Here is a 27,671-nt window from a genome sequence, read left to right on the forward strand (position 1 = left end):
TATTGTACCAAAGGAAATTAAGCTAGTTAAATTTTATTTTCCAAAACTTCAACCTAAATAAGTATGTTAAATAAACATCCAGAAAACAATCACTGCTTACTCTACTAGCAGATGCACAACTTATTTAACCAAACAAATAACAGTGAAATATTATCAGAATTATTTACATGCATATTTACAATGCGTGTTCTTTAGAGTAGCTAAATGTTGGGAAATACTTGTGTTTGTTTTTGGTAAGGATTTCTACTGAAGTCTAACCAGCAACAGGTAACAGGAAACAGTTCAGCCGAGTTTGGCAACAACAACAGTGGAGTATCCTAGGAAAACTAACATGATTATATGGAGTCAAAAAAAAAACCAGTTGGCTTCAGAATGTGAACATTTATGAAATATGTGAATTTACTCCAACTACAAAATTAAATCAAACTACATAAAATTAGAAGAATAAAAGAAAGTTACAAGGGTTGCAAAAGATTAGACATGTTAGATACACTACTAGGAAAAAAAAGCAAAAAAAAAAAAGCACTGCACATACTCTTGAGAAGCATGGTTTAGAACATAACTGTATTACTATTACCTTGAAGAACACAACAAATTACAGAATAGCTTTTTCTTGTAGATTTGAAAATAAGCTTATCTGAACCAAAGATCTTGAAAGCACCTCACTTCCAAAATACTGCTTGCTTTTTCACATATCAACATGTAACATATTTATTCCAGGAAAAAAGAAAAGTCCCGACCTCACCCAAGTGTGTTTTGAAAGAAGAAAAAGGAAATGAACAAAACAAAAACTCACACACAAAACTTTCACAAGCCACTTTTCATGATTGTGATATACAGAAAAAAAATTTCTTTCTTATTTGGATCATACTCTTCTTGGGGGGGAAGTGGAGGAAGTAAATGCAAGATATATTGTATATGGTAAATAGGATGAGTAAATCCCAATATATACTAAAGCAAACAAGCAAGCAAATTCAGATCATTATTCTTTCCCTTTCTTCCTCAAGGGAAGTTTTATGGGACAGATCCCCATTAAGTTTTAATTTCGATTATAACTTTTAAATAATTTTTATTGCAGCCAAAACGTTGTTCAAAAAACATTTTTTCACAAAATAAACTATGATATATACACAACATTTTAAGTTACAGGGCATAAGTTTACAATTTTTGGCAGATTCTGTTAAACAAAATGGAAATTGTGTAACTTTTGTACTTGGGAGAAACTCAAGTTTCTCATTTTGGTACAAATGTTTTGTGTCCCCCTTCACTCTATGCATACCTAAAGTAGTTAAATAAACTAACATTAATACATAACATCTCACTGTTTTCTCTTATGTTCTGATTCTAGACAGAATTTTTCAAATGCTTCTTCAATTTCTGGATCCATCTCATCATCAATCTCATCAAAATACCTGCAGGGGAAAAAAAAAATAATCACCAAAGTTGTTAAGTTTACACACGGATTTTCAGAGCCAGCAGAGTTTTAGAATTTGTGTAGATGTCAAGAATAAAACAAAGCTTTATAAATGACTGTTATTTATAACATTTTCTTAAAGGGAGTAAAAAGTAAAAAATAATGAGTACTAGGAAAACAAATAAACAGAAACCTCAAAGCAGCACATGTATGTACAAATACCTACAGTGTTTGCCACCTTTTTAGATCATCTTACACTGCTCAGTTTAAAAGACAGAAATAGCTCCCAAGATGATAGAAAATATAATCATGAAATCCAAGCTTCCCAAAATTTAATAATGCATCTGTACTGATCTACTTACAAAAAAACATAACTGCTAACCTATTACTGTAATTTTGATTGGTCAACATCCTTGTTCAAAGACAGAATACATTAAATACAGAACTCCTGCATTCCTGTTTGTTGATATGTAAAAGAAGGCCATGGAAAATGTTTAAGAAAAGTTTTTTTGCTTCAAAGTGTTGTGCATTGAGGGAGCAAGCTATGTATTTCTCATTTATTCCTTTGTTCCTGTAAAAGTGTAGTTTTTAGAAGAAAGAGCCCTCACACAAACCCTCCTTCCTCATGTCAGTCATGAGAAACAGCTGACAGAATCAGCAGATATTTGTCTAAGCTTTTCTTAAGCCTTCAACAAAGAAGGTTACAGTCACCTTGCTTGAAGGTTGACTCAGTGTTCTACATGTCACTCTTAGGATTTGCTGTGTTTTTTTAGTTGCTGTCTGTCTCCAATTTGCATTTTTCTTCTAAACATGGGTCTATTTTTTTCCCTTCAGTATGAGCTTGTTGATTTCTGATGGCGTCTCTAATGTATCTTCCAAAGGTCTGACATTCCCCTCAGCTAGGTACAAACTGAAAGTTTTGTAATTTACTAAAAAAATACTTATTCAGGCCTGCACTCTTATCACACATAAAAACAAGAAAATGTTCTTGTGTGTCAAATCATGGTCCAAAAGTCGTCCTTTGTGAGCATAAAGCTCAAAACAATTTATATTAGACCATATTTCTTCTACTTATTTTACATATTTCTTATAAACTGGTGCCAAAAAGTTAGACTATATTCCCACCTATTGCTTTCCCTTTTGCTATTAGGTTGCTTTTCTTGCTCTACAGGAATACTGAGTATCCCTTTAATTGAAGGGAATAGTACTTAGGCTGAGGAGAGAAAGTTAACATTTACTCCTTTTGAAAGACACTGGAAATTCAGTAATCATCTTTTGCTGGGATGTTCATGCACATCAAACAAATTTAGGTTGCCTCACTACAAACACTTGAAGGCTTGGTGCTTCATACTGCTTGCAAATTTTTTTTAAAATGCAGAAGTATGTTTGTACATGTGCATAAACATCTGAAATGTAATTACCATACTCAGTAGAATAAGCATGAAATAGATTTCAAACTTGTGTGATTAAAAACCAATTTAGACCCAAATATATCCACTGTAGAACTATGTAATAATTACATTTAGTTTCATTTTTGTCAACATTGAAATCCTAAGTCTGCACTATCACAGTAAAAATAACTATTATTAAAAAATTACATCAGTAAAAAAGAAAACATACAGCTCTCCAGGTCCTGACAGTTCAGCTCCATTTTCTTCATAATATGGAAACAAATCCTCTCTTTCAAGCAGCTCTTGGTATTTTTCTTGATAATCTGGCAAAGTAAAAATGAGATTGAGTAACAGACTAGTCCTCCAAATTAAAAGAAATATATAAAGTCTGAAAATTGGCTGGTTAACGAAACCATAAAATGCAGAAAATATTAACAGAAAAAGCTCCTTCTGCAATGTTTTCTGTAAAGGTAGTGACAGATGTCTTTACCTCAAATGATGTTATGTCACGTTGTACTTCGATTACAGATAACGAAACCAAGGACTTTGATTTTTGTTACTAACAATGGACAAACTAAAGAAAACTTGAATATTTCTGGCTTTTGGGGAAGACCAAATGCTGTGGACTACCGAACAGTTCTTCTGATGTATATGAACTCAAATGCATATTCTCCATTTCAAATATTCTTTAACATATTTGATTTAAGTTATTCTTTAACACAGAATAAATCATGTGTTCCCCCATAAACCAGAAATTCAGGTGGAATTTTGTCTTTTAAGTTGCATAGGTTTTAGATTCTTGAAGAATAACATTTTATGTTCTTCAACAAGCTGTAAATTAATTAACTTTTTAAAGAATATTGAGAAGACAGGTAAGCTAAACTTGTGCCATACCTGGGTCTGCTGCAGTGAAAGGAACACCATCAGAAGTGTAAAATGTTGGTTCATTCTAAAAAAGAAATAATACAGAATTTTTTTTGTTTTCAGAGAGAAAGGGATTTGTATGTGTTGAGTAATGCAATTGTCTATGAGTCAAACCAAATTCACATTAAATTAAGGAACTGAAATCTCCATATATTCTTACCATAAAATAATTTGGGTCATTTTCAGGAGTAGCTTCTGCATGTGGAGTTGTTCCATGAACTCTACCCCAGTTGCTAGATCGCAGTTCTACTAGTTTCAGAAGCATGTGTTTCACATCTCTGAAATAGAGAAGCACCACAAAAGTTTGAATGTTTTGTGCCAAGCAAGAAACTTGGCTTCTCTTATTGTGCAAATACAAGATAGTTAAATCCATCCAAAAAACAAATTCAAGAAGGACAAAATTTGGTCCAGTGTGTAGATAATTTCGAATTCAAATTTACAACTGCAAGACTAGTTTTTATGTGTCAATTATGAGATATTCACTCTCTCCACTTCCTCTGTTGTTAAATAAGGAGCTCATATGAAAAAGGAAATTGCTGTAGTTTTTACTGAGCTACCACACCTTGTGGTACAAGTTGAAGAACAAATTCCTTTTTGATAAAAGGATAATACTGGGTAAAAAAGGGAGATGATCTTCAAATTTTATTTTAATTATCTGTTCTATGCTCCTAACTTAAGTCCTCTTCATCATACTGAAATGTTTTAGTCAAAAGTAAGAAGTAATGCCCACAGTACATCAGACACCAACACCCACTTCATCCCTAAAATAAGAGAAAATGCCTTCTTTTTTTAAGCTAGTCTATGGAGAGGAGTATCATTAAAGAATACATAAATAAATACCATTTTCAGTTGTTTTCCACTGAAATTGATGCCAAATTGATTTTTGTCTTTCTAAAAAATATATTTTCTATATTCTTTTCACATATATTTGTGGTTCTGTAGCCTCTTACAGTATTTGCAGCTAGCATTTTATCTACTCTATTAGACAGCAAAACAAAAAATTCCTGAGCGGCTCCAAGCTGATGGTCCAAGGTTAGATTCTCTGGGAAGCCAAGGTTGAAACTGGCTCTCCCAGACAATTTTTATAAACAAAGTTTAGTTCCTATCTAAGGCAGGGGAGGAATTCAGAAAGGGTTTCTCTGGGGGGGAAATGACCTCACCACTTATGTCTCTACCTGGGGATCCCTGTCAGTTATGCAAATTTGCTAAACATACAGAAATTGTATACATGTTATGCTGGGTGTTCACCTTCAGTGCTTTTCCATCTAGTGAGTTGTATACCTACGAATCCTTAGGATAACCCCTTTTTATCACCTGTGTTTGGCTTGTGATTTTGGGACCAGCAAAAAGGCATCAAAATTAGTTTGTTGTTCTATATTTTTGAAGCCTCAGCTTGTGCCAGCTATTTTGATTCCTGAAGCAAAAATTTCTTCATCCTCCTTGGGGGCAGCTCAATTATAATCCACAGATGTTATGAGCTGCTCTTGGCCTCCCTCCATATGGCAAGAGATCAGTGTCTGAGCCCTCTACAGGTTTTTAGTAAGTTTGCAAGAAGCTGAGGATGAAGCACAATCGGATAACCTCACACACACAAACAGTTTTATGACGATTTTATGATTAGTACCACTAATATATTAGTAATACATTAGTCAACCATTCATTTTTTTTTTTCCGGATTAAGGCTAAGACCTTGCCAAAAAGGTGTGCTCTCGAGAAAAAAACAAAACAAAAAACCAGAAATCAAACAACAAAGTATATTTAATTTTGCCTTTACATTTATAGCAATTTGTATGTATTTAATACTGCTACATATTTAGTACTGTTTATATGTCCTTAATCCTGTTTGATTAAAAATTAAATGTATAAACTTTGAGATATTACCCCTATTTTCTCTTTGTATATACTTGCTTCAAGAGCCGAAAGCACTTATTGAAGATATCAAGGCATAATAGGTTAAAAAAACCCAGTCAAACAGTGGAATCTGAATCTCTATTAAAAACTAAAATACAAGAAAACCCACCCCAAAACAAAATCAACCCAACTGCCAAAAAAGGCACGTTACCTTTCAACTGAAAAACACCTTTCCTTTTTTTTTTTTACATGGAAAATTAACTACACATCACTTTAAAACTTTTATTTATGAAAATTAAAGATAATTTTTTGACCTGTTCAGTATAGTTGAAGATTTTTCAAGGTGTTCTTTTCGATGTAAACAAAACAGTACACATAAACTTATCTTCTCACCTGCTACAGTTGGCATCCAACACAATATTTTCAATTCTCTGAATAATTTCTTCCATATCATTCTTTCCTTTTTCTTTCCAGGCATCTTCTAAGACAGAACCTGTCAACTAAATGCAAGAGATTAGTATTTTTTTATAAAGAAAATTAGAAATCCTTAATAAATATTCCACTTAAGAGATTCTGTAACAATTCATGACACTTGGACTAACTAATGGCTGATGGTCCCAGCTGCCTGTTTCTCTTTGCTAGACAGATTAACAGACCTCATATATAGCTTATTTTAAACTACAGACAGTATAGGAGCTATATAGCCAATATTTTTGTTACCTAGAAGTTTACAGCCATTTGCTTCAGTTTTGAAATATGATTTCAAAACAACTCTTTAGTGACATTCGTTAGATCTTACTTGATTTAAGTACATGCTAGCATCCTTTATTTCCTTTAAATCTTATTTTTGCAGCTGTTTCTACCAGTTTACATGACAACAGTAAATACTTTATTTAACTTTAGAAACACTTTAGTCAACTTGGCCAGCATCATACATGCCAGAGAATTTTATCTGGGTATATATAAAGGAGATCAAAATAATCTGAAGAAGCCAACCTGAACTTTAATACTTGAAAGTCTATGAGGCTAAAGCTGCTGCTAGGAAAGCTTTAGCAGCAGTCAGTCTAGAGCAGCTATGCATGAAAGCCTTTTACTACAATAATAGGTACTTCATTGCCCAATAGTTGCACAGGAGGAGTTAAATCAGAAAAAAAATTAGTTTTCCACTAATAGCAATCTTCTCAGCATAAGTATTACATGATTTAAAAAAAAGCTTGTAATAGCACTAGATAATACAAAGAGATAAAAATCCCAAGAGAAAAGCAAGTATATTGGTCAGGATTTGCTTGGCATTCATAGTATTCCACAGTAGTCTTACCTTAATCCTGGATAATTAGGTAATAGCATCAAGATTAATTAAAAATAAACATATTGCACAGCAAACAGAGAAAATTCTGTATCTATCACTGTATTAAATGGAAAAGATAAAATGAGACATTTATTGCTTCAGTAGTGAAAACAATGTTTCATGAGGTAGCCCAGTGTAGCTACACATATACTCAACATTTGTAGATACTGTAAAACATTAGAAAACACTTGCATGACAAAACAAAGCATCTTTGTTTGTAAGACATTTTAGATATACCAGTGCATCATAAAATAATTTACATTTTCTTCTTTTCTTTTTACAGGTTTTCTTCTTTCTATTTTTACAGATTTTCTTCTTTACTGCACTGTAAAGCTTCCTGATCTGTGCACTGCTGCTTAAAAAGGTCCTTCAGTGGGCCTTGCCTCTGGGAAGAGCTGCCAACACAAGGACTGACCACAGAAGTGAATGTGCTCATTGAGCACAATCTCACACTTGCTGCGTGAGAAGCAACCTCCTTAAACATTCACACTTCAAATGAAGGTTTTAAATTACAAATCTCTCTTCCCTGCTCTCTATTCATGATATCAAAAGATGTGAGAAATTAAATTCAAGATAGAACAGTCTGAGAAGCAGGGGGATATGAGGAAGGGTAAAGAATGAGGAAAAACATAGAGGAAAATGAAAGCCAACCAAGAATCCTCAGAAAAAAATTGCTTAGCACTTAACCTTCATTTATAAATTAAACTGTTTTCTCGACTACAAGTATAATGATACCTAGTGAAGATAAGAGTTCCTCCTACATAGAGGCTAGTCATTTTACAAGAAAAGGTATGGGTTATGAGCAAAGAGGTTTATTTTCAACATGAAAGAGAAATCTATATATTTCTACAATAGTAATGACAGACAACACAGAATGAAGTAATGGATATTAAGAACCTTTTGCCACAAAATGTGGTGGACCTCAATGGCCAAGTGTCCTTCAGAACACAGAGTACACCTAAGATCTTACAATTCATTCAGGTTGGTTACAGTGGTTTACCAGTGGGAAGCAAAATGAGATCTAGAAGAAGCATTTACTCCTTTGCACCTTAACTTCTGCTCTATTGCTCATTTGTACACAAATGGCCTTGGATTTTTTTTGGAGCATCTTGTTACTTTTTTTGTTGGCTCAATTTCCTAATGGTACTAAGGAAAACAAAAAAAGTAGTTTGCTCTGCTAATGCTGTAATGCATAAACCCCTATAAATATTTACTCATTTGCAATTTACCCTACTATTCCCTATATTAAAGCTAAGGCAGTTTAACAAACTTGATTCTTTTAAAACTGTCTCACCTTCAGCAGTTTCACTGCACATATCAAATTACTGTCCACAGGATTAGAGAAGAGTGCATTCAGTAGTTCCCGAAGGCCTTCTTGAAGAATTTCTGCCCGTGTAACTTGTCCCTTTGTTCCTTTAATCTGCAAAACATATACAAAGCCCCCAACATTTAAAAGACTTAAGTTTTAGAAATTAACTTAGGTACAATTTCTCCCTTAAGTGCTGTATGATTTGGTTTGTGATCCACATAGTTGACTTCTATATGCCAAACACTGTAACCATTTTAAAACACAGACTTTAATGAAATAATAGAATGGTTTGGGTTGGAAGGAAACTTTAACATCATCTAGGTCATCATCTACCTCAATCTGCTGACCATACATCTTCTGCATGTTATGCTGAGGTCCTCATCCACCAACACACAAAAACCTTCCCAGCAGAGCTGCTCCTGACTGATTCTACACCCAGCCTGTACTTGCGCCTGGCCCAGATGAGTACCTTGCACTTGATCTTGTTTGCATGGTTCCACCTCCCAAGCCTGTCTGGGTCCCTCTGGATGGCATCCCTTCCCTCCAGCACATTGACTGCACCACACAGCTCAGTGTCAGCAGCAAACTGACTCTAAGTAATGTCCCTACTATTCTGGCATAACAATGCATGTCTAGAGTTTTGTTTCTCTGCTAACAAATTGCTGAGAAAAGCTACCAAAAGCCTGCCTAATGGTCAATAGATTCCCAGAACCTCATGCTCTTTTCCACACTGTGTTACATACTCTCTACAGCAGTGATAGCTTACTTTAGAAGACTGTTTATATTATTAAAAAAACTACAGAAAATTATTTAAAACCAAATGGTATACTCCAAGGACTATGGTATATTCCATAAATGGACAACTTCCCCTGTTCCAAAGTAACTGAAAATATTTTTTTCTTCTAGCAAGTGAAAAGCAGATTTCAAGGACCAATTATGGTCCACAAATGGAAGAGTCAGAGAAGGATTTTCCTCATGCCAGCAGAACATTTTTATAGTGTTTGTTTAAATCAAACCAGTGAAATAATCAAGTCAAACGTATATTTTTAACTACACTACAGCAGGAAGTAAACTTGGTGAATGCACAGGCATAAAAATAAAAAAAAGTCACATTTTTGTCCATATTACAGGTACAAAAAACAAATCTAAATCAAGATTGCATACTTCATGCATGAGCCAATGACCCAACCATCAGAAGAAATATCTTTCAAAGTATGCATTTTTAATTCCTTATTGTGAGGATTTTTACAGCTGCCTCAAGGGTTTGTTAACACCTCTTATTAGTACCTGAATACTGAATTACATGTGTTATTGATCCTGATCTGCTTCTGCTAGGCCTTTAATAACATTTAATATGTTGGTTAAGTATAGTCATCTGGAGGTTTTGCCAGTAAAAGAAAATGCCAAAAGCTTAATTTCAAAGATGTTTGTGGTTTATTCTTCCCACAAATCCTTACATTTCAATTTTATACATTTCTCTTCTAATGATCTTGTTGGTTTTTTTTTTTAATGTTTTTTGGACATGTGCATTATAATGAAACAGTTCTAAAGTTCTTTTACTTTACTACCCTCTGCCTTTAGAAAAACACCTCAAATTATAGTCCATTTCAGTGTTTACCTACACACAACAAAAAATTTATGAAAAAGCATGTGACACCCAACTTTCGTCTTACCTCTAGGTTAAGATAAAGTTCAGCTAAGAACAACACAAAGGCATGAAATTGTTTTCTAGTAGTCTCATCCCCTTTGGTAGCTTCATCTCTGTTTTCATACTCCGTTCGACACCTGTAAAAATTAAAACACAATTATACTACCTGTAGACATTCCAACATATGTAACATGCTACTCATATAGAACGCTGAGAACTTATGAACTGCATGAAAACTGTTACATGCTGAATGCTGGGATGTATGATTTCTGAAGGGAATGAGAGGTCTTCACAAAGAAACAGTGGATTTGCATCCTTTTAGAGGAACATGTATGATTTCATGATTATGTTTTTAAGCACTGAGATATCTGATGAAGCAAAATTAAACAGAACAACTTAGAACATGTAGAAATTAATGCAGTTACACAATTTATACAATTGAATATGGGTCCAGAATATGCAACAGTAACACAGGTAGCTAATGCCCAAAGAAATAAAGTAGATATGTTCCCCTCTTGAGGGTGCTTACCACGCTGTCTTAGATGCCTTTATGCTTATTTGATAAATTCTTTATCTTGCCATGTTAAGTGACAGTGATACATAATTCATGACACCGAGCTGGGCAGTATTACGTGACACTCGAGAGGGAAGGGACAGCACACAAGAGGGACACTGACAGGCTTGAGAGGTGGCCCTGTGCAACTCATGAAGTTCAGCAAGGCCTAGTGTAAGGTTCGGTATATGGATCAGGGCAATCCCAAGCATTAAGGATAGCTTAGGCAGGGAAGTGGTTGAGAACAGTCCTGCCAAGAAGGACTTAGGGTGTTGGTTGATGAGAAGATCAACGTGACAGTGCATGCTTGAAGCCCAGAAAGCCAGTTGTATTCTGCAACAGAGCAGTGTGGGCAGCAGGTGATGAGGGGATTCTGACCCTCTCTGCTTGGTGAGACCCACCTGGAGCACTGCATCCAGAGCTGGGGTCCTCTGAACAGGGAGAATACAGACTTTTTGAGTGAGACCAAAGGAGGCCACTAATGTGACCACAGGGCCTGAACACCTCTCCTATGGGCACAGGCTGTGAGAGCTGGGACTGCTCAGCTGGGAGAAGAGAAGGCATCAGTGACACCTTGTAGGCTCTTCCAGTACCTAAAAGGAGCCCACAAGAGGGTGGGAGAAGGACTTTTCACATGGGCAGGTACTGACAGGACAAAGGGGAATGGCTTCAAACTAACAGAGGACAGGTTTAGATTAGACATTAGGATGAAATTTTTAACTGTGAGTGTGGTAAGGCACTGAGACAGATTGCCCTTAGAAGCTGTGCATGCCCCATCCCTGTGTTTAGAGCCAGGCTGTATGGAGCTCTAAGCAATCTGGTCCAGCAGAAAGTCCCCTGCCCAGGGCAGAGGTATTTGAGACTAGATGATTCTTAAAGTCCCTTCCAACCCAAATAATTCTATGATTCTGTAATTTAAATATAAATACAAAAAACAGTATTAACATACTATAGCAGTGAAGTAATTTTTCTACTGTTTAGCAACTGTGCCAAAAATACACAAGTTTACATTACAGTACAAAACCAAAATTTAAAAATATTTGAGATAAAAAGAAACCCAGACAAATTTTAATGTATTCTGAATGATTGTGAAAAGGGTTGAGAAATAGTGGAGAAACTTAAAGACCGTAAGAACTGAAATACAAAATTTCAGGTAGAAACTTTGTTGAGAATCAGAAGAATGTGGTCACATTATTAGGTTGTTTATCTGCACACATGCTCCCCACTTCTAATTTTATCCATATTAGCAAGCAAAACATAAGCAACCTCAGGTTAATGGCTTCAGGGTATTAACACTAATGTTATGCATTGTATTTGCTTCAAAATCAAGAACCAGAAAATGTAACATTAACAGGAATTTCCTTTCATGTTCAAGTAACACACAGTTAAACAAAAATGCAATAACTTTGAAAGAAAAAAAACCCAACAAAACAACAACTACAACAAAAAACCTGAGATCAAAATGAGTATTTTCAGCTTCTGTATGCCCTGGTTTTAGCTGTCAATTCGCAGAGTTTGCACTACATTAAGGACTCTTCTGGTTCTCACCCCACCAGCGAGGAGGCTGGGGTGAAGATGAGAGACACAACTGACCCCAGGCTGACACACAGGTATTCCATCCCATGTGGCCTCATGCTCAGCATATAAACAGGGAGAAAGTGCCTGGGGGCCACTGCTCAGGAACTGTCTGGGCATCCTGAGTGGTGAGCAATTGCATGGTGTGTCCCTTGTTTTGTATATGCTAATTCTTTTATCACTGTTACTATTTTCCCATCCTTTTCTGTCCTAATAAGGTATCTTGATCTCAACCCATGAATTTTATTTTTTCTGTCCCCAGTTCTTCTGCCTATGTCATTGGTGGAGGAAGTGAGTGAGGGGCTGCAAACTGTTTAGCTGCCTGCCAAGTTAAACCACAACATTCCACTCATGATAAAAGATCATTGGAATGCACTACAGGAAAAGTTTACCACACTTCTGCTGGACTAGAGTAAAAACTTTTCAAGCAAGAGGCAAAGCAGACGCTTAGAAAGCCAAATGTCTTTAAACAAACAAAAAAAGAGGCAAATTTCAAAAGAATTCTGAAATGTCCAATTACAGCACTTCTTCAAATGTCATGCAGTAATATTTGAAAGGGTATATAACAATTTAAAAATGTCGCATTTTTGTCAACTACAAAGTCTAACAATTATTAAGCTAAGAAATCTCCAGTAACTTAAACTGAAGAAATTTATCCTTCTGGATTTAATACATCTATTTCATAGATACGAAGTCAGTTAGCCAATCAGTGAATAAACCTTACACAGCACTTCCAGGCAAAAAACAAAAGCCCTAAAGAAAAAAACACAATGAAGCAAGTGCAGGCAAGAGTCAAAGGACAAGGACAGTAACTATATGTTCATTTAGTAAACTTTTGAAGTAAATTAACTTTTCAATTTGCACTAATCTGGGGATCAGTTCTAATATACTCAGTTCAAAAGATCCCACAGAACTTCAAATGGAGCTCTATTTTTATATTTTAAAATATTAAAATATCTTAAAATGCATGTGTTTAATATACAGCATGTACCTGTGTTTTGATACTCTTCAATCTCTACTATTTTAAATTAATACCTCTTTGTAGGCAACAGAAAGAATTAACACACAAACCAGAAAAATGTAACTAAAGAGAATAACAGGCTTAAAGTAACTGATACCAACCTTTGAAGCAGAAGCTGTCGGAAGTTCCCACTTTGTGGACTAATGGTTAGATGGTGAGATAGATAGTTACACAACCGTGCTCCCATGTATGAAAAATTTGGGACAGATGTGGCCTTTTAAAATAAAAATGGAAAAATAAATTATTTCTAAAACTAATCAGGAAAAATTTTTAAAAGCTTTTTTGAAATCCATGCTTAATGTTGATCAGCCAACTCAAGAGCAGAACATTAATGATTAATAATTACTATTTGCCATGTTCACTTTTGTATTGCTCTGATTCTGTGGTTCTAAGAAAACAACCACCATTATGCCATGTATCTTCATTTAGCTCTACCTCTGCATTGTGATCTACAACTAAAGAGTGTCTCAAAGTCACTTACAGGCCGCTTATACAAAAAAATCAACAGTGGACATTAAGACACTTTTTCAAGAACAAATACTCGCTCAATGGACAATGAACACATTCAAACATCATAAAAAGTTGTCTTCTTTCAGTCTATAAGTTATTTATTCCATAATCTCTTTTTGCCATGGTTAATACCCAAGGAAAGAGTAAGAACATGGCAAGTAAAGAGAAATACTTTCTCCCATACAGGCTCCAGCAAGCTGCAGAAACACCACCATTACAATTAACAGCTCTTAATCCTTTTTTTTCAAAAACAAGTCCTGTTACTACTGAACATCTACACCTTTGTCATCTAAAAATGTGATGGGAATGATATTGTGTAAAAAAACCTTTTGTTTTAATCTGACAAAAATTCAAAATTTAAAGAGGTGGCAATTTTCAAGTCTCCTCTATCAACACCTGATTTTCAGATTGTTTCTAAAATGCAGTTTCAGTGAAAAGAGGTTCTGCTGCAAATAACTTCAGCAGCTCTGCTGGTAAAAAAGAAAATGAGGATAAGAACTCAGTAAACTTCTCCTTTGGCTTTATCATCTTTGAATTTTTTTTTTTTTACATCTTGATCATCTATCAGTGTTATACATATGTTTGCATGTTCCAACATATTTGAAAAAAAAAGTCCTGCTAATGCAATTATACCTAGCTACCTCTTACAGGTCAAGAAAAGTATGTACTTCTACTATGTGCATAGAGTTGCTGGGAAAAAAAATAAGTGTCTTTGGAAGATACAACAAGTTTAATTAATTAAGATAGACAAATGGAATTCACTTTCCAGTGAGAGGCACTACCCAAAAAGACTGGTGCTTTGGTTCAATCAGTTGCTCTAACTAGAAGAGGTATCCCTTTTTTATAAGGTGACCTTTTTTAATACTTTTTCCTAGCAAAAAAACCCCAACCCACTTTAACACTCAAACACCTACACAAATTCTTTAAACCTCATCTGTATTTTTAAAACATTCTCTTCCTTATTAGTTGGTCTGTAATTGTGGTCGCACCAAACATTGAAATAATTAAACTTTAGGTATTATGATCTGGTGTAGCACACACAGACCAAGAAAATACACCCTATAATCAATCATTACATTACCAAATCACATACCTGGAACAACTATTGCTGGTAACACCACTTCATCTCCAATTCAAAAAAGTCACAATCTAAGCATGAAGGCTAATCTACCAACACTTATCTTGAGAAACTCCAGTTGCTCTAACAGGAACAATCTGCTGCATTTACTAGACAGCAGTCAAAATTCTTAAACTATGAAGTCAGCATTCAACTTTTGGAAGACAAAAAGAACTCTCTTCAGACATAAATAAGAACATAAATACACAATTAGTATTTATAGATGGGCTAAGATACCTTATACAGAGGTGAAGGGAAGACCCCACAGAACTTGGGTCCATGTCATTTCACTATTTTTACAAATCTAACATCTGTAAAACTGCTTAGTTGGGTCAAATTTGTATCACTGAAGCAGATGCTTATAAATTTCAGCAATTTTAATTGTTTTGTGAGAAGCCAGGAGACAAATACTTGAGCATCTGCTCAAGACAGAGGAATAATAAGAGTGAAGTAATTTCACAATTACAAGCCGCAGCATTTTGACTAAAATTTTGCTCCCACCCCAGAAATGCAGCTTACACTCAGGGGCGCCTAATATGTGAATAATTTTCTGACATTTCCAACCCTGGAAGCGCAGTCGAGGTGCTGAGCGAGGCACCTGCCAGTAAAACCCAGCTTTACACGATTATTAAAAATTGGTTACTCTGTTGCACCGCAGGTGGAGCAGGGCTCCCAGCTGGCAGTGCAGGAGGGGGAGGGAAGCAGGGGAGCTCCCTCCTTCAGGCAGCGCAGCCCGGGGGAGGTGGGGGCTCTGTGCTGCCATCCCCACGGCTCAGGGGGAGGCAGAGGGCTCCCGTCCCCGCCTGCTGCCACCGCAGGAGCGGGAGGGCTCCTTCCCCTCCTGCCGCCACCGCCATGGGTGCCAGCAGGCTCCGTGCCCCCCTGCCAGCACGGGGCAGTGCTGGGCCAGGGTGAGCGAGCCCAGCAGCGGTGGCTGGCCCTGAGCGGCCCCGTCGAGCGGCAGCGCCGGGCTGGGCCACCTGGCCCCGTCGGCAGCCCCAGGTGGGCCGAGCCCTCACAGCCGGAGCCGAGCCAGTAAACCCCACCCCGATCCCGCGATTCTGTTACTATTTGGCAACTCTGTTGCACGCGGGTCCTCGCTGCGAACGACAGAGCGGCTTATACTCGGGTGCGGCTTGTGTATGGACAAAGAACAAAATGTTGCCGACACCCGGAGATGCGGCTTATAGTCAGTGTGGCTTGTAATCGTGAAATTACTGTAGTTGGCTTTGCTTAAATGCTATGCTAGCCTGACATACAACATATCTAAAATTAGGTGCTTTTGGATAGTAGCATAGTTTTTTGGCATTAAGCTTTATTTTTCATGTAATTTCAGACTAACACTGAACTTCTCAGTTGAGGAAGTCACAGTAAACCCTAATGCTGAACTTGCTTTTAAAGTGGAGCAGAGAGAAAGAGGAAACATTAAAGACTTCTGTTAAATGAGAATCAAAGTATTTAAAATACAGGAAGTTAAAAATAACGTAAAATCCTCTTTTTTTTTCCTTCCAATAAAGTTATGTGGAATATTTTAATCTCTTTGTAAACTATCCTCCATGGGTTCAAATAAAGAATGGGAAAATGATGCTGCCAAATGTAGCACAAGTGATCATCATGTCTAACTAAACTGGTCTCAATTAAATTTGCATTAATTCTGTATAATAATGAGAAACCTGAGACTCTACAGTACTGTACAATGACCAACCAGTCATTCCACTTTTACATACCAGATAAAAACATTCTGCAGGTATGTGCACTTGTGTAAAAGTCTGCATTCAAGGTAGAACTTGAAAGAACAAACCTGTGAAATGGTGAGACACCCAACATAATAAAGAGCAAGCCAGAAGCATGGCTTCATTCTCTGCAGCGAGCCCAAAAGACAGTAACAGCAGCTCATTTGCTAAGCAACACATATTAAGCTGTTCTTTCCAGTGGCTCCCCCAATTAGTGCAGAGTTCAGCTCAAGGTCTCTGTCCTCATTATCATGGCCATCAATGGGACTGGACCTAGTTACCCTTAGAAGAGCTTTCCTTTTCTCCAATTATGTTGTTCTGAAATAGGTATATTTCAAATAAAGAAGAAAAACTGGCAATAAAGAAGCATTTCCCAAAGGGTGGTGTGTATAGTAGGTATGAATTTAACTATTTTAAACACCTAGGAATTAAAATATCTTAGGACTATGAATAATTATTTTTTTCACAAGAGAATAAAAGTGTTCAACATTGTATAAGTTTCTTCAGTCTTTACTATATGAATACAGAAATTAAAATATTGCTTCCTTTAATTAAGTACCCTAATTTCAAAGGTAGTAAGTTACCCAGGAGATACAAACACACAACAAAGAAAACAGAGGAAACTGGGAAAATCTATACAAGTCAAGCATCCCAAATCTGAGCTACCATTTCAATTTACTGAGCAAAATCCTTCCCTATATATTTTAGCCTAAAAGGAAAAAAAATCCAAATAATTAAAATACAACATTGATACAATCATGTAACACATACTGGAATGCCTATCTTGGATACCAAGTAAGAGAAGCATAATGTCCATCTTGTAAGACAGAACATATTACCTGCTGATAGATGAGTTCAACAAGTTCTTGCAAAGCTTCATCTGCAATAACCCAGCCATTCAGTGTTTCAGCAAACTGCTCTATTTCCGTTTCAAAACAGCCTGGTTGCGCTGTGAGGTGATTTAGGAAGTCTTGTACATATTCTGCCAGAGTCAAATAGCCATCACATCTATCTTCAAAGGAGGAATCCTACAGAAGTAAAGAATACGCCAACTACTTAAAAACAACCTTGAATAATTGTTACACCTTCTGTGTTCAGAAATAACCACACAGCCCTTAGTTTTGAGTCTGAATTCTTCATAGAGATCTTTATTACACAGTTTACTGCAACATTTTTACAGAGCACAGCCTCAACACCTCCTGGAGTGTAGACCTCAGAAACCTCTGTAGTCCAACCACCTTAAGAACCAGGCAAAGTATTTTTACAAACACTAAGGGTCGCACAGTAAAATATGTAAAAAGAAATAAGTTTCCCAAGTTCATTGTCAAATTAACTAAAAAACAAAGTAAGCTTATCTGCTAAGAGTAGAACTACTAAACTGAGGCTCAACACCCATTCATAGTGTGGACACTAACCGTACTGTGGATTTATGAGCCGTAAAAGGAAAAATAATGGAAAATTTGAAACTGTATTTTGTGCTTAGACAGTGTGTATGGTGCTCTAAAAATACGCAGAAGGGAGAGTAATTAAGAAATAAAATAAATACATAGAATTGTTCCCATGTAAGAAGTATAATCAGAAAAAATGATATTTTAAAGTCAGTGTATTAGCATCTCTTCGCAAAATATGAAAGATTACAAGGCGTGAAATGAAACTATTCAAATGAAATTGCATTAATTTACAGACACTAAGGTTTAAAACCAGACAAGACAGTAAACACATTAGCTCTCTAAAGAGAGGAGGGGCTACCCAGTATCACTTAATTGATATTTATGCTCCCAACGATGGAACATAAGAGCACTGATTTTGTCCATTCAGAAATGAATCTATGTGAGAATATCTAAAGTCAATACTGTTCCAGATGATTATAATGCTGGTATATGAAGAGAATAGCAAAGAAAGCAGCATACTTTGTGATGCCACTAGTAGGAACACAGTACAAATAAATCACTTTGTCACACCACACAAAAGATTGTGTAAAGCACCTCATAGATTTCAGAAATGCAAGAAGGAGCCTGGAGAGGCACTTGTAAAAAAATTACCTATGATTAGCATTTCAAGACATAAGAGTAACAAAGAGAATCAGAATTCTCAACTGTTCTACCATTTAAAAATGTTTAAAGGATATCTACAGTAAAGCTAAGCTAAAATGATAAAGCACTTTTTCTTTACTTAGTGCACATAAATATATTGACAAGGATTATAACTATATTTTCCCCATCTCCCTTTGACTTCCTTAACAGGGATTTTTCATTACTTTGTCTTCAAAATGCCTGTCTCTCTATTGAGAGGCAACATGGATCTGTGAAAGTTTTCTAGCTGGGTATGGACTATGAGAAAGACAGATACACATTGTTGAAAATCACATCCTGATATTAATTTCATGACTTATGAAGAATCTATGGGTAAAAAAAGCAGACCTTCCAAAACCATTCAGACATGTCATAAGTTAGTGAGGTGGAACATAGATCAGTGTAACAGAAATAAAACTAGAAAGATTTCCTATGATATTTAATGAAGTAGAAGATATGCATGTTCATAACACTAAAGTCTAAATAACTCAACATTGCCCATCAGAAACAGAAATAGAGGCAAATTATTACTCCATAAAGCCTTTGACAGTTTGAGGATTGAAGAATGGGAACTTCAGGTCTTTTCTGACAAAGTTTTTTATGATTCTAATGGTTTGGAGCTTACAAATTGAAAAAATAAAGGTTAACAGGCCTATGTATGACTTGCTACATATTTTGCTTCACTAAAGGAAATTAACATTTATAAGGCAATAGCAAATGGCCGAGTAGGAGTTCTGTACAATAAATTTAAAACCAGTTTGTTTCACAGAGCTATTACATTACTGTGCAGCTACTGCAGCTTAATCACATACAGCTGAACTAGCATCTCTCCAAACAACCTGTCTGAAAACTCTCCAGCCAGGCTGCAGAGCACGCAACTGCTGTAGCTAGTAAAAGCTGCTCCTTCTGACAGCCATCAGATTGTTACAAGATCCTCCTGCAGCAGAGAGGAAGGTATCTTCCTCTCACACTCACTTGGCAAGAATCCAGTCTTAGAGAACATCCTTGTTTTGCAAGGGATTTGCAATTTAGTGTAATTTGGCAATTACACCATTTGGTGTACTGGTGCTCCTGTTGTGTACTCTTACTTCCAGTTTGTAATTAAGAGGCTAAACACAGAAGACTAAACTCTATACCATATTAATCTACCCATACTAAACATGCAACTTCAAAAGAAGTCTAGGTTTCAGTAAGTATGCCGGGAACTGAACAAATGGGAGAGAAAAATGCGTAATTTAAAAATTCAGAAATACACAACTTTATTAAAATTATTTATACTTGATACCTTAAAAACTAACTAAATTTAGCCCAATACTTTCTAGACATAAAGTACTTGCATATTTCATTGTCAGATTTTAAAATTTAACATAAAGGTAGAACCATGCAATGTACCAACCCAAGAAAAACAAAGTAAATGGTTCTTGATTATTTTTCAAGAGGAGTTGGCTAACAGAAGCCTGTAAGATTACACATCCCCACAAAGTTATAATTTAAAGCCACAAAAGTCAACTAGAAATTTTCTGTTAATTTCAATAATTACTCCAAGCCAGCGCTCCAATTTCTTTCTCTAACCTTTGACAGCCACAGGATGGGATCCTGGATTATTCACAACAGAAGAGTAACTGATGAAAAGATCATAGATTTGCCTCTCTTTTATTATATGTCAGTTCATGACTTTACATATATAAGAGTAGAAGGCTAAATAGGTACCAAAACTCCTCTGTTTTACATAATGATAAACCAGAACGTGTACAGCAAAGATTCACGAGACAAATCTGCTCTTAAGACTCAGTTTCTGTGTATGTACTGATAGCTGTTTTCCTTTATCTAGTAAATTCACATTTCCACTTATGAACATAGTCACTAATAACATCATTGATTTGATTTTTCTTCAGATTTCTTAGGAACAAGCTTTTTTTCCCTTCAGTTATATCAACTCAACAAGTTTTCAACGAAGTTATTGCAAATTCAAATACAAAAAGACTGTTGCATATACAAAACCACCTATGCGTGCTGAATGAGGTAAAGTGGCACTTTTCTTGCTTGGTTTTCTGATGGAAATTTCTGAAGTTGAAAGAGAAAAAAGCAGGAGCAAAGGATTATGGAACCCTAAAATAACAAAACTCTCACCTGTAAAGCTATGAAGTAAAAACATCATTATGCCCATCTGATGGAATTATGACCATATTACTATCACACAGCTTTTCCAAGGAACAAATCTGATGCTTCCTACCAGCAATTCAAACCTATCTAGTCACCAGTTCTGCTGCAGACATCTACAATTTCCCATGGGTTGGACTCTGTATGCAAACAGAGAATTCCATGAAGGCCTTTCTTCAATGTCCTGTAAAAGTTTTTCAGAAAAATTCTAGTAAACCTTGTAAGCTGTACTCCTTAAACCATCTTCACGGGTAATTGAGAGTTTTGAGCATCAAAAACTGGAAAGACTGGAAATTAACTGACGCAATATCAAATGTTACATGCACAGACAGTAATTATAATGGTGCACAAACAAACAAGAAATCAACACTACTTTTAAAATAATAAAGGTTTTTTGCTATTGCAAAACAACTGTATGTTTTATGAGAGAAATACAATATTTCAGAAGTAAAATTCAGGGATCTCAATAAATGAAAGCTGAAAAGTATTATTTTAAGTAAAAAAAAAGTTTCTCAAAATTTTTGTTTTGATTCAAATTTTAAAACTTATGGTCAAAATCAGTCTAACTGTAGAGTGTGCTAAATTTCTTATTTTTATTGCATGTGAGCCCTGTTTATAAAGTCCCTTCAGTTACTAAACTAAAAAAAAAACCAACAGATTTTGTAATAGTGAAGTATGAAAGAAAAATACCACTGTTTTATGTCTATAATATTCTGATTAGATTAAAGTCCCTGCAACATGTTTTCAGTGGTATTTTTATTAATAGCTGAGTCACATTCATAGCTTATTCCAACAACACAGCAACCAGGAACTCCCACGCGCTTATCTGTTTTTGCAAAACATCTGAAAAGCAACATTGTCTTGGCATTGAAACTTCGCAGTTTTAAGAGTGCACTATGTATGCTATTGGAAAGGTTGTTTGGGTTTTCTCTTTGTCTTGAAACTGAAACACTTTATTTATGGAAAACATGTAACCAGTGCTGGGGCAAAGTAGTTTTTTTCCCCCCCACTAGATTATCAATCTCCCAAAGCACGTTCATATTGGCATTGTTAACAGTTACATATTGGCTGTGGGCTTTACTATACAGGAGAATAATTACATTCGCTAAACAGGCAAAGCTAGTAACACTAAGGTAACATCAATTTTACTGGTGAGGGAAAGATTTCAAAATGCCAAACCACCACATTTAGCATTCTAATGAAGTATTTTTCTACCAGTTATTAAAAATCTATTTGATTCAGCATTGCTTTTTTTTTTTTAATCACTTGATTGTATTTGTAAAAGTTCACACCTGTTTAGATATAGTACCAGAGTCTGACTGCAGGCAAAACAAAAGGATATTCCAAGAATTCACAGAGATCTTCCCGGGAGTAGAATTACTGAAACAGTAACACGGAAGACAATGGAGCAGAAAATAAAAGTACCAGCTTTTATTACATGATGCATCTACAAATGGCTGGAAATATATTTCTTATTAGATGTGTGGGTGGTAACTACAAGGAATGAGTGTAACACTTTGGTGATACCATACCACTGAAGGAATTAAGACACATGATGGTACACTAGCTTAGGCAGTCATGACGAATAGTACCTGTGGCACAGGAAATTCAGGAAAGGCAAAGCCTGTGCTCAGAAAAGCTAAAGTTCAAGCTGTCTCCCATGCTTTCTTAAAAAACCTGTGAATTTTGCATAAAAGTGAAGCTACACTTTCACTTAAAATACAATATAGATGTAGCTGTAACAGGGATAGTCACCAAAAAACCAGCTTACTCTCATGTTGGATGTAACCAATGCCTGGTGTAGTCAAAAAGAAATTATCTGCTGCAAGCTTTGGCCAAATATCCCGCAGCAGAGGCTCTCATGTACATCATAATATTCATCCATTACCACTTAACATCCTGGCTGCAACTCTGGAGGTTATCATCAGAATTTTTGCATCTTTTCAGCAAATACAGAATTCAAATTATCTGACATAAAAGATATCAAGAAAATATTATTAATTTGAATACAAGTAAATTGGCACATACTAAGGAATAAAGTTAAAACACTCACCGTAAAATTCTGATTGAAGTTCTGGTTGTATCCTGGTGGATAAAATTCAGGTGCTTTAACAGACAAGTTTGACTTTGCTACAGGATCCACAACTGACTGTGGCTCAGCCATTTCTGGTCCAGAATCAAGAACTGAAACTTTTTCTTGAGATCCAGATGGAATTCCTGTCTTTTGCAGGTGATCTGAAAAATTTTTGTCAACAGCTTGTCTTAGAAATCACTAAATTAGTATGTACTCACACAAAGTAAACACAAAATATATATATGTATATGTTTTTATTCTTTTACTTAAACTATGTTTTACTATAAATATACTTACTTGAAATACATAGGCTTACTTTAAATACATAGGTTTTATTGTTTATCCTTAGGTATGGATATTCATTTAAGCACACTCTAGATGTCTTTCTACATGATAGAAAATAAACAGTGTGCCTGTGCAGGTGAGCAAAAAAATGGAAGAAGGGTAAAACACTTCTTTTCCATGTAAATACATTTTCTAAGAGTTAACTTAAGTAACTAGTACATCTGCTTATAGAACATTTGATTATCAAGTGATTTTTCACAGATTTTGGATACAAATACAAGACACATTTGGAAGGTCAATAAATGACAGACATCACTCATGTTTTACCAACACTTATTTTCAAAAAAATGCTCATAGATAGTTGGATATCGTTGTTCTTACATACTATTTGCCAAAACATCCAGTTGAAGTGTTTTTAAAACACTATTTTCCAAACTTCTCTTTATAGACTAGCTCACAAGTTTATTGAAAACAGAACCCGATACCTACCTGAAAAGCTGACCAACAAACATTGCTTTGTGTAACTGTTGGGTTAGATTTTTTTTTTTTTTTTTGCAAATAGGCTTGAATTCTTCAGTAGGGGAAAGGCTGAGACCATCTGCAGTCAGATTAACAGATGGATAAAAAGCATACTCAGATGTGCGGGCACAAAAGGGGAGAAAAGACCAAGAGTATTGCAAGCAGCCGCAATATAACATCACACCTTTACCTGGTCCAGGCCCACAACCCTGTATGCTGATTTCAGCTGGGATAGAGTTAATGTTCTTCTTGCTAGCTGGTACAGCACTATGTTTTGGATTCACTATGAGGCAAGTGCTGCTAACATGGGTTTCCCCATGCTCTGATGGTGAGCAGATGCACAAGAAGCAGAGAGGCAACAAAGACTGGACAGCTGACCCGAACCGGCCAAAAGGATAATCCATACGGTAGAACGCAATATATATATATATACTGGGGGGAGTTGGCCAGGAGTTGACAATTGTTGCTGGAGGACAGGCTGGGCATCGGTCAGCAGGTGGTGAGCGACTGCACGGCGCATCACATGATTCTCTTTGGTTTTCCTCCTCTTACCCCTCCCTAGTCCCCCAGGTGTCCGCGGCCCCCAGGGCTCGCCACGCGGACCCGGCCCCAGCGCGGCGCCCAACCCGCACAGCCGGGGACGGCACCGCGCTCCCGAGGGCAGCTGCGGGGGGCGCGGGGAGCCGGGCAGGGGCTCCGCGGAAAGAAAGAGCGGCGAGAGCAGCCCGTACCTGCCATCCCGGTGCCCAGCGGCGCCGTCTTGGGAGGCCGCAATGGTTCCTGCTGCGGGAAGAGGCCGCCCGGCTGGTGCTGCTGCTCCTCGGCCGAGCCCGAGCCGCGGGACGCGCTCCCCGCGGGGCAGGCCCCGCCGCCGCTCTCCGGCGCGCCGCACCCGCGGCCCCGACCGGCACCCGGCGTTCGGTCGAAACTCTCCGACATGCTGAGGCCGGGCGGCTCGGGCGCTCATGGGAGGGAGGAGCGGGGCGGAGCGGGGCGGGCGGGCCGCGGGGGGCGGGCGGAGCGCGGGCCCGCCCCAGCCCCGCACTTTCGGTTTCACCCCCGCGCCCGCCCCGATGGCCGCGCCCGCCCCGAGCCCGCGGCAACCTGGAAACGGCGTTTCCAAAGGCACCGTATTCCCTGCGCCTGCATCTCCACGGAAACCAGCGGGGCGAGATGACCGTGGCAGGGCCAAGGCTTCAGCCACAATGGAAGAGCTGCAGCCACAGGTGCATCGCGCCACGCTGTGCATACACAGCTGTTTCCACCAGAAAGGGATGGAAAAGCTGCACGCGAAATTCTAAATGTAACCCCATAAAGTTAAGCCTCCATATTATTGTACAGTTAGGGCTACCTAATAAAAATGTATTTGTTCAGAGTGATATATTTTCATGTATAATTTACGCGTGATTTGACAACCAATGCTCTTGTCCTTCAATGTTTAACAATCACCTTCCATGCCAATAGGAACCAACTGTAGAACATGGTCGTGTAATGCCTAATATTATCACATAAACTGTGAATGGTTCAACTCACATGTCCATTTACAATTGAATTCATCTATTCTTCCTCAATTTCAGTCCAAAGTCTTGCTCTACTTGTTTTGCAAACTCTGTGTCACAATCAGCTTTCGAGATGAGGAGGGCAAGTGTGATTTGGTGAGGAAGTTTATATTTTATCTCCCTGAACAGTCTGGTCTGTGCTGCCCTCGCCACTTATTCCTGCCACAGACAAAATCAAAAGATTGTATGGCATTGGGCCAATGTTCACCACTCATGAAGGGGTGAAAAAAGTATGTATGAAGCATTATTAAAAAAAATCAGAATAGTGCTGTCTTATATTTAAAAAAAAATCCAATTGGATTGTAAAATGGTGCCTTTAGAAGTCAAGTTCCTATTGGGTTTATTATTACATGTTACCATTTTCAATTATTAACAGGGAAGGGGCAGGGTATAAAATATTTGTTAGTTCCCCAAGGCATGAATTGGACAGATTTTTGGCAAGATAAAAAGGTGGCCAGACATTAAAGGTGTCACAAGTTAAAATTAATGAGGCTCATGGGGAAACTGTTCCTAGGCAACCCTTCTGGAAATATAGAATGGTAAACTAATAAATCTATACAACTGGAATGAGAGCTGATGCAGGATGTTTTGAATGAGTCTTTTAAAAAATTATAATACTTCACTTTGTGTAAACCATTGTCAAAACTATTTTAAGCAGTATTACCAATTCTTTAAAGATCACAAATTAGCGACTAAATTTCTACACTAAAAATACTCAGTGTTCTTGTGTTATTTCAGCTCCAGTGCCAATGCCTATATTGTGACCTCTGTCCACATTTGTAGACTTTGCCTTCCCAGGAGGAGAATGGAAAGCTCACATTAATGTAAAGATGAAAGATGAAATTCTCTATCATTATATACTGGGACCACTTTTGAATATGCCAATCTTTCAAGTTAGTATATGTCATTCTTTAAGGTATACATCTAAGAGGAACTGAGTGCCTTAAGTTACTGAACAGGACAAGTTTTCACCTTAGGACATAAATGTGAATTCTTTTCACTTTGCAGACATTTTATATTATATTAATTTAATGACTGTTTGGCAACTACTTACCATTTAAAGTGGAATGTGATCCCAAATCCATATTTTTCTTACAAACGCACTACTTAAATTTGCATGAACGCCGTTGTGTTTGGTTGGGAACCCAGTTTCCTCTCCCTAGTGTAGACACCTAAAACAAAATTAAGAAAAATAATCAGGTAGTTAATTCCAAAATGACAATCCCCAAATACTACCTACAACAGTACACCCCTTTACAATGCTTAATATTTTGCTTAAATATTTTGGCCTGAGTAGCTGAATCCTGTGAATTACTTCAAGCTTCTGAGACGACACAGCAGAACCCCTGAGATCACTAAACTAGACAGACCTATCCTAAGCACACAATGAATGAATGGATTAAAACTTTCACCAGTCACAATTACGAACACTTCTGGGCAGCCACTAGGAGATATCTGCTTTGTCCTAAGCAAATAACCTAAAATAATCTAAAACTTAGTTCAGAACCAAATCCACACACACCTTTGGTGCCTCGTGCTGAGAAGTCACACAGCCTAACCTTGTCACTATTCAGAACACGACATTTTCACATGCTCTATTTTTTTTAAAATGCTGATAAGGTATTTCTAATTAGAAAAAAATGAGATGGCTGGTTCTAGCTTTTGAAGTGGAATTTATTGTTAATAGCTGGAGTTATTCCAATTGCTACCATACTGATGTGGCATGTTGTTGTAGGAGTCAATGGTTATTGAGCCTATTTAAATGCACTGTAATGAACATTTAGTAGTAGAGTATCCCATTAATTACTCTCAGGGTAACTCTGATGTTTTCAGTGCTTAATTTTACTTGCTAAGTCACCATTTACAAGTGTGGAAGCTGTGTGACACCTCCAGCAACACGTAGTTTGCATGAGCAGCTACACAGACTTAAGTAAATTAAAAAAAAAAACAAATCAAAATGTGCCTAACTCGTACATGGAACCCACAGATTATGTGAAGTAAGACAAAATCTGCAGGAACGTGTGAAGACAATATATGGAGGCAATGGGCAGTGCAGCTGCTGTCCTCTGGAACAGCCTCTCCAACCCCATGCGCTCTTCATCCAGCCATGCATTATCTCAGCAGCTAAGCAATCACAGAAGCACAGAATCGATTAAGTTGGAAAAGACCGCTGAGATCATCGAGTCCAGCCTATGAGGGAACATCACCACGACAACCAGACCATGATGGCACTGAGTGCCACGTTCAGTCTTTCCTTAAAAACCGCCAGGGACGGTGACTCCGCCACCTCCCGGGACAGCCCATCCCAATTTCTTTCTGCCAAGAAATTCTTCCCAACGCCCAAAGTTGACACAGCTCCCCATTTTCTGATCCCGTACTGCACCTACCACTCCGACAGAAGTAACAATAACGAAGAGGACACCACCTACGCGCTATGGCGCTAGCCCCACGTCCAACACGCACGTTTCGGCACGTCTCCTCGCCGGCCCCGACCTTCTGCTCCCCGCCGAGCCAGCCAGGGGCGGTGCGGGGCGGTCACCGCGCTCTGCCGCTGCCGGCGCCGCGGGCTCGGCCGGGACCGCGCACCGCGCGCCGCCGCCCCTCAGAC

General features: G+C 37.4%; 1 protein-coding gene across 3 annotated transcripts; it reads right to left on the bottom strand.

Moving 5' to 3' along the window:
- On the bottom strand, window positions 1-27,630 carry PAIP1 (poly(A) binding protein interacting protein 1). Of its 3 annotated transcripts, none has more exons than XM_033086247.1 (12): window positions 27,493-27,630; window positions 26,118-26,235; window positions 22,680-22,861; window positions 17,234-17,422; window positions 13,136-13,248; window positions 9,911-10,022; window positions 8,223-8,348; window positions 5,974-6,080; window positions 3,890-4,007; window positions 3,700-3,754; window positions 3,035-3,128; window positions 1-1,412 (listed from the first exon to the last, which is right to left on the bottom strand). In XM_033086247.1, the coding sequence occupies exons 2-12, from the start codon at window positions 26,146-26,148 to the stop codon at window positions 1,319-1,321; spliced, it is 1,221 nt and encodes a 406-aa protein (XP_032942138.1). In that variant the 5' UTR covers window positions 26,149-26,235; window positions 27,493-27,630; the 3' UTR covers window positions 1-1,318. The 3 variants fall into 3 exon arrangements, with proteins under 3 accessions (XP_032942138.1, XP_032942137.1, XP_032942136.1); XM_033086246.1 differs by having other exon boundaries at window positions 27,451-27,630; XM_033086245.1 differs by lacking the exons at window positions 26,118-26,235; window positions 27,493-27,630 and adding an exon at window positions 24,236-24,443.
- Between the last annotated feature and the right edge of the window lie 41 nt (window positions 27,631-27,671).

The sequence above is a fragment of the Catharus ustulatus genome, chromosome Z (assembly GCF_009819885.2).
Source record: "Catharus ustulatus isolate bCatUst1 chromosome Z, bCatUst1.pri.v2, whole genome shotgun sequence".
Taxonomy (NCBI): domain Eukaryota; kingdom Metazoa; phylum Chordata; class Aves; order Passeriformes; family Turdidae; genus Catharus; species Catharus ustulatus.